At 36.9% G+C, this 9,974-nt stretch overlaps 1 protein-coding gene across 3 annotated transcripts; it reads left to right on the plus strand.

Moving 5' to 3' along the window:
* Nucleotides 1-2,577: 2,577 nt before the first annotated feature.
* Nucleotides 2,578-9,739, plus strand: LOC137395293 (UBX domain-containing protein 6-like). Of its 3 annotated transcripts, XM_068082181.1 has the most exons (9): nucleotides 2,578-2,878; nucleotides 3,016-3,081; nucleotides 3,711-3,925; nucleotides 4,272-4,490; nucleotides 5,254-5,348; nucleotides 5,840-6,015; nucleotides 6,204-6,377; nucleotides 7,563-7,715; nucleotides 9,417-9,739. In XM_068082181.1, exons 3-9 carry the CDS (start codon nucleotides 3,721-3,723, stop codon nucleotides 9,736-9,738), a joined length of 1,344 nt encoding a protein of 447 aa, XP_067938282.1. In that variant the 5' UTR covers nucleotides 2,578-2,878; nucleotides 3,016-3,081; nucleotides 3,711-3,720; the 3' UTR covers nucleotide 9,739. The 3 variants fall into 3 exon arrangements, with proteins under 3 accessions (XP_067938282.1, XP_067938281.1, XP_067938283.1); XM_068082180.1 differs by having other exon boundaries at nucleotides 2,578-3,081; XM_068082182.1 differs by having other exon boundaries at nucleotides 2,579-3,081; nucleotides 5,846-6,015.
* Nucleotides 9,740-9,974: the final 235 nt, after the last annotated feature.

The raw sequence follows: 9,974 nt of genomic DNA on the forward strand, positions 1-9,974 counted from the left end.
TGTACTATGTGTATGTACTATGTGTATGTACTATGTGTATGTACTATGTGTATGTACTATGTGTATGTACTATGTGTATGTACTATGTGTATGTACTATGTGTATGTACTATGTGTATGTACTATGTGTATGTACTATGTGTATGTACTATGTGTATGTACTATGTGTATGTACTATGTGTATGTACTATGTGTATGTACTATGTGTATGTACTATGTGTATGTACTATGTGTATGTACTATGTGTATGTACTATGTGTATGTACTATGTGTATGTACTATGTGTATGTACTATGTGTATGTACTATGTGTATGTACTATGTGTATGTACTATGTGTATGTACTATGTGTATGTACTATGTGTATGTACTATGTGTATGTACTATGTGTATGTACTATGTGTATGTACTATGTGTATGTACTATGTGTATGTACTATGTGTATGTACTATGTGTATGTACTATGTGTATGTACTATGTGTATGTACTATGTGTATGTACTATGTGTATGTACTATGTGTATGTACTATGTGTATGTACTATGTGTATGTACTATGTGTATGTACTATGTGTATGTACTATGTGTATGTACTATGTGTATGTACTATGTGTATGTACTATGTGTATGTACTATGTGTATGTACTATGTGTATGTACTATGTGTATGTACTATGTGTATGTACTATGTGTATGTTGTCTTCTTTTGGTTGATTTGTCTTTGCCCCTTCACTCTGTAGTAAGTCCACCAGGCAGTAAAATACAAGCTGATCAAAAGTATTCTTATTGCCGTTTTCTCTTGATTCTAAAGTTTGTTACATAATAACAACGTTTAGTTCAACTAGTCCAGCTTGTTATCTCTCCGCATTCTTCAACTAAAAACCCTTAAATCAGCTTGGAAGAAAAAAATGATTTAAACTCCTTTGCAATCAGGAGATAATCAGTTGTAAAATGATTGGTTATTCATTTATTATTAATGACCAATCACACGATACAAGAAGAAGAGGAGTCACACACTGTGTAGAGCTCACCAACCAAAGTTTATTACGGCAATATATGATTGCTTAGAGCCTTAGATCTTATTATGTAGAAGATGCATGATTGAAATGTTTTTGAGTTTATAGCTTGACATAAACTTTTTCTTTGTTATATTCTAATATTCTAATAGGTTCCAATGAATAAACATATGTTGTCTACTCAGTTTCTAAGGGAAAGTTTCTGTAGCTGTTATATAGCTGAGCTTAATCTGAAATTTATAAATTTCAACAGATACAATTTACATAAATATGTGACTTAAATATAGGGTGAGGTAATTTCAATAAAGTTTGCAAATGTTGTCGGTTCAAAGCTAAAATACTATAAAGTTGATGTTGGAACTTAAAGAACGTAAATATGATGATTTCCCAGAGTACTTTGCATAAGAAGATATGAGCTGTTAGTGCACATGGCTATATCTGTATTACAGTGCAGAGTCTTTCTGTTCTCACTGAATAATAATCTCCTTTCCTGAAGACTAATTAATGGATTATAATGTTAAAGAGCTTTACAGTGTTGAAAGATTACTTTATGAGGTCAAAGAATGGTTAGAGAACAAAGCTATTGCATCAGTGTGAGTTATGACTGCTACTAGCATTGTTGTTAGCTTATCTTCTAAAGTTATTCCCCTGCACTATGTACACGCTATTGACTAGATGTCTATATGTCTGCGCAGAATACTGTTTGTATAGACATAGATGTTGATATGCTTGCGTAAAATACTGTTTACACATATATAGCTGTCCATAAGCTGGTGTTTAAACCTACAAGCAGGAGTTGTATAAATCTGTGTGTCTGTGTTTCTCTTTATATTAAAAGTGTAAGCAGCTAAGTAAAGATCAGATTAATTCACTTGTTAGTACTTGTCTAAGCACATGGCAAGCAGGTGTTTGATATTTATCCCATGAAGAACATGAGTGTTGATTTGGCAACTCATGACAAAAAATTGTTATTATTCAGACCTAAACTAGTACTATATGTCTATTTGGCCTTTTAGCCATTTATCCATCTATTGTTTATTTATTATTTCTCATTATTCATTTGTCTGTTTGTTTATCTATCCATCAAACCAAACTATCTATTTATTCATCATCCTTCTATACCTAATGTTTTGTACTTTAACTAAAATACAACAAAAATACCCAATATATTTATGTTAGGAATTTTTTTAAACTGGATTGCTCCCATGGTCCAGCGGTAAATGCCTAGGTATAATATGAAGGATATGTAAAAATGTGTAAATTTTTGTTAAAACTCATTTTGTCATATGGTACGGATACATTAAAAAAGTAGGAACATCAATAAGTTTGCCGCTAATTAGTGTTCGTCAATAATTAGTGTTTGTCAATTATGCCCCAATTATGTACCAAGTAAGCCACAACACTAAAACAATTTTCAAACCTTTTGGAGTTGTTCCCTTTTAAGTCAACGTATAAAACATACATGGTTGTAGATTATGGGCTATAAAGAAAACATTTTTTGGATTTTTACTAGGTCAAGGCCAACAATTTTATTCAGTTTCCTGTATCGAGTTGCTCTCGATAACGGTCAAAAAAACAAAATTTTTATCAGTGGTGATGCAAGCAAATGCTTCTCGAATTTTTGGCGAACTATTCAACAATATAACTAAATTTGATTATTTTGAGTTTGCACATAATATATATTTGCTTTTTGGTGAATCTGTTCAAAAGATTTTTAAAGCTGATTCTGGTAAAACTAATTTCGAAGAGAATATTTTCATCATATTTTGTCTTGTTCTAATAATTGAGGCTATTGTTCTAGTTTTTGTTTGGAATAGATATTCACTAAAAATAAAAACCGTTAAAGCTCTACATCAGCATACTGCAGGTACAGAGTTATCTAACTCAAATTATTGTATTGCGTTTTGCTTGCCGAGTTTCATGTTTAATGTGCTGCATAAGTAGCGCTGTTCAATATCTTGCACTTGACTGTTTGTAAATTGTTTTTATTAATACAACCTGTAGACGACGACGAAGTGGAAGGATCTCTTAGCAATACCATATTGATGTCAGCAAAACATCCCAAATCAGGTATTCTTATAAATATGACAGCCCGTAATCAAAATTCGTTTGCGTTCTTTCGATAATATGTATGTATTCATTTGTTCTCTGTTTTAATTTATTGAAGGATGCAAGATTATCTCTCTTGTAAAAACTTATCTTTATCATCCATTCAAACTAATGTATAAGTTTTCTATATTTGTTGTTAAAAACGTGTTATTACTGTTTGCCTTCAGCTGGGGCACAATGACATCTGGTTCAAGTGCATACTTATAGTTGTCATTTTATTGAATTTTTTAATAAGAAAGAAATATCTTTTATTGCTTACTGTTCTGAGCCATCTCATTCATGTAGAGATCAACATTTGAACCAGCCTTAGCGCCATTTTTTGTCAGCTTTGGTTCTACTTGACTCATTATACTGTATAACACCTTATTATATTAAACCAAAGATTAGGTTTGGTAAAAAGAGAGTTACACACAATGCAATCATGTTGCACTATTAAAACAATGTTATTGTTTACATTTTTAGCCCTTCAAGAGATTCGTCTAGTTTTGCAAGCAATCACTCGACTAGTTCCTCACAAATTGGCTCACCACAAATACTAATCATGTTTCTGCGGTATTTATATATTCAATACAATCAATGTCTTGTTTTAGATTGAGCACAATGTCGGCTATCAAGAAGTTTTTTGAGAAGAAAAAATTAGACAAGAAGTTTAAAAAGGCCGGTGAGGGCCACACACTCAACTCGGTGAGGGAAGTGCCAGTCCATGTCCCTAAACAGATGCCCATTGTTGAAGCATCCAGGCCAAAGACAGCAGCTCAACAGCAGGCAGCAGGAGCTGCTCTCAATCGACTGCACTCGCAACCAGGTAATATGCAATCACTTATCCTCTGCATTGTTTTTCCAAATTATGTAGAATCAGAGATTGTCAGCTCATTTACTACTGTCTTTTGTGTTTTATCGTTTTTGTGAATTAGTTTGCAGTAAATGTGTAGTGTTGTTAACAGCACAACCTCTTGTTTTAAAAGCATCTGGCAAACAAAACTTTCTCATTGTATTCATTCTTGCTATGATTTGTGTGTTTCATCAACTTCATGTAAAATTTCAACAATTTCACATGAAAGAAATTGTAGGTGAAGCCAGAAGAATAAATATATTTCATCAGTCACTTGAGTTGTAGAAGCTCTTTAGCTCAGTTTTTTGGTTGTGTATAGCTGGCACCCCAACAGTTCGAACGGGCAGGGAGGTTATCAAAGCTCAAGTAAAGAGAGAGCTAGCGCAGGAGAGAAAGTTGGCAGAAGAAGCCCAACATCTCAGCAGAGGACCTGAGGAGGTAAAATTCGATGCAGCTCAAGTTGTCGACGCTTGTGGTGGCGTTTTCTTCACCTGTCCCCTCTTGCCTAAGGTGATGCTACCAAGAAAGGAAATGGAGGGTAGGCATTTCTTCGTATCTTACATTTTGCACTTATTTCTTGTAAGTACAAGGCTAATTGAACTGGTTGCATCTGTTTCTTGCAGAAGTGTATTTCCTAAAGCTTGAGAGGAATTCATACTAAGTGTATTACTAAGGATATTGTTGCATCCAACCACTCATAGGTCTTGTTACATCCCACCCACCACTCATAGGTCTGGTTACAACCCATCACTCATGGGTCTTGGTACAACCCACCACTCATGGGTCTTGGTACAACCCACCACTCATGGGTCTTGTTACAACTTACCACTCATGGGTTTTGTTGCATATGACCCGCTCATCTGTTTTGTTACATCATGCTTTGTGTAAGCGGCTGGTGACAGTTGTGTTACCGGCGCTTGCTTAGACTGTGTCTCTTCTTCTGCAAACTGCCAGCGGGGCTGTCCTGCTGCTAGTCTTGAACTATCAGACAGTCTCCGTTTGCTTTATGTTTGTATTTTTGTTAATTTCTATGTTTCACTTATAAATTACATGCAATAAAACATCGTACACGCACATCCCACTACTCATGGGTCTTCTTACAATCCAGTCTTGTTACTCTCACCGATCATGGGAGTTGCCACACCTTACTGGGAGTTGGGATATCTTTTCACCTTCTCATCTGCTTCGGGAGTTGCTAAACCATTTCACTTACGGAATTGGTGAACCCGTTTACTAGATATAGGAGTTGATAGATCGCACTACTATTTGGGAGTTGTCACACTTTATGTTTATAATTATAGTAAAAATAGAGGAATTTCTAACTGCACAGTTGGCAGAAGACGCGGAGATGGCTTCAGCCCTGCTCATTCATACAGTGAATAAGGATATAGACAAAGTGAGCTTTTCTGTTTTGTGCTTATCATATTACCTGGACTCCTAGATAGTAGCAAGCAGAAGTGCGCATAGTCATTCATGTTATGTTATGAGTGATCCCTCAAATATTAAGTATAATGTCTGTTTAGCTTACTGCTAGCTGACACTGTGTGTGTTTTTAAGAGGATTAGTGTGAAAGCAATTGCTTTGTGTTCTTGGCTAAACATGTTCGAGTTCAGTGGTGAGGAACATCAATGATTGGAGACATTTCCAGTTGCTGAGAGCCATTCGAGGTTGGATGTCATTCCTGTTACCACCAGTTGTCTTTTATGGCAATTGAACCCTAACCTGTTGTTTGTAGGGCAGGTGTGCTAGACCACTAGGTTGGTTTATATAGGACATCTGTGTAGACCAGGTTTTGTATAGCTGTATTTTGCATTTAGGTACGGTAAAGGTACAAGTTTCTATAGACATAATTATGTACATGTATTTATTTGGTCATGTCGTGTGTTGACACAGGTAAAAGTGTGCATAGAAACCCTCTGCAAGTACATTGACAACCTGTTGGATCATCCAGGTGAAGAGAAATTTAGAAAGATTCGCTGCGGCAACAAAGCATTTCAAGAGAGGGTGTGCAGCGTGACTGGAGGAAAGCAGTTTTTGGTCTGCGCTGGCTATCAGCTAGAGAGGTGAATGCTAACCACACATAAAACAAGGAGGATGTTTCTTGTTTTTGTTTGAGCGTGTCTGTTGATGGTGCATCTATAGTTTATAAATAAAATAGAAAACAAGTTTTAGCACACAAGTCTGTGTAGTATTTGTCTATGGCTGACTATACTTTTGTAAATTTCTATTCATCGCTCTATTGTTACTTTAGACTGCCTGGAGTGAACGGTGGAGAGGAAGACTTCTACGTAATACCAGAAGGAGAGTCAACCGAACCGGACAAATTGAATCACCTCAAGGAGGTACTCACTAACTCTGAGCCAATCAGACCTGTCCTGTGGAGGGCTCCCAGGCTCTTTCATTGCCCAGGGAATACAACTCCAAGGTATATGTTGTTTTCTGTCTTCCACTTAGCTTGTGTGTCAGCTAGGCATGTTCTAGAGGAAGCATGCTCACAGTTTGAATGATAAAAAGTTTTGTGCTAGCTAGCAACACGCCCAATGAGGTCTTTGCTAGCTAGCAACATGCCCAATGAGGTCTTTTCTAGCTAGCAACATGCCCAATGAGGTCTTTGCTAGCTAGCAACACGCCCAATGAGGTCTGTTTGGTTGTGATAAACATTCTGTTTAACTATCATAGACATTTGCGCAATTGCACACTTGTAGCACCAACTTTGTAGGTTTCACAGTTCATGCGCGAATGAGACATATTTTCCAGCTCAGCTGCTCTCATCTTTGTGAAATAGTAGAACCATATGTAGAGTTATTTCCTCTTGTCAGATCAAGATGCAGGAATGGACAACTTCAACCATTTTTTTTATCACTTCACCTTTCGCTGAAAGTGCTTTTTATGTGTAATAGGTATCGTGGAATATCCTATAGCATTTGGCTGTCTATATTTAGTAAATTTATTTTAGTTTATCCACTTGGTACTCTTTCCTTTGCTTCTGGCAGTATGGAATTTGAATCAGACTTTATTAAGTTGTAGAAATGATACAAATTAATGCAGTTGTGATAAGATGTACTTGATAAATTCTTTAGTAATTTTCTAATAAAATTCAGTATTTGTAAGGTTTCTAATAAGTCTAAAAAAAGAAAATAAAATATTCATGCAGAATGTTTACCTATAAGGTAATGGAGACCATCTCTAAGTCTTATGTAATAGGCCGGGGCAGAGCCCCTTTTACTCTTGGTATGAATTGGTGGTAAAAGGATATCGGATTGTAAAAGGTGTCTAAAACTAGGAAGAGTAGCACTAGGAAGAGTAGGAAGGTTTACCAATGCTGTTGTCATTGGCAAACCTTTACGGCTTTCCTGGTGTAGTGACACAACATCTAGAATAACAGCAAAGGGTAAAGAAAGCCTTTTATGACATAATAGCACTTAGTTAGGTCGAGTAGCAGCAGCGGGTTTTATAGACTGAGGCATAGAGTGATGCATTAAGCAATAATTTACTTTGTGGGTGTACTAGTCAAAAGGTTACACACGGCAATGTTAGAGTCCACAGTGTGTTTTCACTTCATCTGGAGGAAACTTACCCATATTAATAGCCATTGCTCCTGCGCCTTCAGGTTTGGTGAGCTACCCACTGAGTTCTATGCCATCAGCAAAGAAGAGATAAAAAGAGAACAACAGGCTAGGGAAGAAGCTGTGCAGAAGCTTGGTATGCTTAGAACCAAGGCTATGAGAGAACGAGATGAGCTGAGAGAACTCAGGAAATATAGGTTGGCTTTTTTCCTTGACGTTATCTATACTTGTCGGTCTACAGTAGTTGTGTGCACTTATATACTACAACAGTGAGTAGGTCACTGTGTGTGTATTTCTCACTGCTAGTATATTGCATGATTAAATTACTACCACTTGAGGTACATACTTTAGAAAACAGTCTATAAAGCACGATTGGGAAACAAAGTCTTTTTAAGTTTGAGACAGTTTGAAGCAGTACCAGAAGCATAGCCATCTTGTGAACTGGCGAAGCATATTCCCTTTGCAAAAATACAAAAAATCTATCATTCCATTTGAGTATGTCACTTCAGGCACTCTCTACTAGGAGTAGTTCTCCCATACTTTTAAGAGAATTACTTTTACACATTGCATATCATTGGAGTGTTATACAGTGCTTGGTGGCATTCTTATATTATGTTAGTTTTTTTTCGAGCTAACACCAAGCTGTGCTACAAACACTGTTTAGTGTTGCTAATTGGTTATCAGACTGACTGTAACCTCAAACCTCTTGAGTTAACCTGTGAAAAGGGGGGTGCTTGTAGCTTCCGCATAAAATTTCGAGACTCTGATGTTATTCAGACACCAAACTTGTTTAACTACACAAGAACAGTAATTTTTTATGAACTAGTTATAAATACCTAAGAAGGTGAGTTCCATTTGGAGCCTAAATTTTGCAAAAGCACCAAACACCATCTTGATAACTAGTAATTGCACTGCTTTTGTTGCATCCAGAAAGCACACTTGGAGCAGAGCATAATGGATATTGGTATATTATTCCTCAGTAGGATGTCACTAGATTAAAAGACCTCTGGAGTTGTTTTTACTGCTTCAGTTATTTTTAGCTACCTGTTAGCAGGAATCAAGCATTGAATGCTGTATAAATGGATTATGTACAGTGGCGTTCGCAGAATGCAAGTGTTGATGCTGCTTCCCTTAGTAATATCAGTACGAGTTCAAATCCCATGCGATGCAACCCTTTTTCTGACCTCCAACTGTGTCTTCGGACAGAGAGATTATTTAAAATGTTGCCACTTGATCTGATAATATAATATTACTACAGGATGTTAAAGGTAATAGAACAGACCTTGTCCACTCATGTGCTCATGTGCGACATCACTAATAGCGCCCACATGACTACATATATGGTGCAATAAAGATCAATAAAGATTAGATGCTAGTTAACCTATTAAGCCTCTCCTAATCTTTTGTGTTGTAATCTTACTGCGCTAGGATACGCTAGGATGCGGAGGCTACTGCAGCTGTTAGGGGCTGAAGCTGGTTTGACTTGCGCTCTTTCAGTTTTTTATTAGAGGAATATTGTCCTCAGTTTACTAGAAGAGATTTGAAGTCAAAGCCTCAGGTTGTCACGAGTATCGCACTTAGTTGCCGTGTGGTCTAAGAAATCTTTGGTTTAATGCTTAAGCACTTTCACATTCATTTTCTACAGTCAAGTGTGAAAAGTTTTTAGTCAGGCAGCACCTGCATTGCATGTCACTCCTTAATGTATACAGAATCAGCTAATAAAGGAGGGTTTAAAAGCTATGCATATTGAGATGATCTGGGAGCAAGGGATGGCTGTTAGCATCAATCTCTGGCTAGCTTCTTCAATACTAATTGTTCAGTGCTTGATTTCCACTAAATCATTGCATGTTGAAAAAAGGCTGTTTAGCAAATATTGAAGAATATTTGTCATGTTGCAGGTACACACTGTTGAGAATAAGATTTCCAGAAGACATTTACCTGCAAGCCATATTCAAGTCTAATGAAACACTCCAGCATCTTCAGGGTTATGTGCAAGAGCAACTCGAGTTTGATTGGTTGCCGTTCAGTTTACTCGACCCCCAGGGTCAGAAGCTGAATGAAGAGGAGAAAACTCTCGCTGAGCTCCACTTGGTGCCGGCTTGCATCGTGAAGTTCAACTATGACAAAGATTTACTGAAAGATGCGCAACAGGGTTCAGGTCGGCCCAGGCATGTCCTTCAGCAAGCACTATTGGATCGATTAGAAAATTGGTCTATTTGACTCGCGTTATGGAAATATTCTACCTTCACTTCCGGTGCCACACATTAGCTTTCTGTTGAGCATTGTAGCCTATTTTTCTACTATTGGCTTATATAAAGCTACTTTCACCATTTTTCTGTTGTAAGTTGTCCTCTCAATGCCTTTATCACAGCGCAATTTCAGAGTCACTCATTTTGCTTTATGTTCTAATCTACCATCTCAAAGAAATACATGAAAGAAAGTTGCGTAACATTATT

This window comes from Watersipora subatra, chromosome 4 (genome assembly GCF_963576615.1).
Source record: "Watersipora subatra chromosome 4, tzWatSuba1.1, whole genome shotgun sequence".
In the NCBI taxonomy this organism is placed as follows: Eukaryota; Metazoa; Bryozoa; class Gymnolaemata; order Cheilostomatida; family Watersiporidae; genus Watersipora; species Watersipora subatra.

What these genes read in the sequence shown, in the direction of transcription:
- LOC137395293 (XM_068082180.1), top strand. Translation starts at nt 3,721, where the DNA reads ATGTCGGCTATCAAGAAGTTTTTTGAGAAGAAAAAATTAGACAAGAAG. An exon ending in TGAATAAGGATATAGACAAA is followed by an intron (nt 5,349 to 5,839) that starts GTGAGCTTTTCT and finishes TGTCGTGTGTTG; the next exon opens with ACACAGGTAAAAGTGTGCAT. An exon ending in CCAGGGAATACAACTCCAAG is followed by an intron (nt 6,378 to 7,562) that starts GTATATGTTGTT and finishes CTGCGCCTTCAG; the next exon opens with GTTTGGTGAGCTACCCACTG.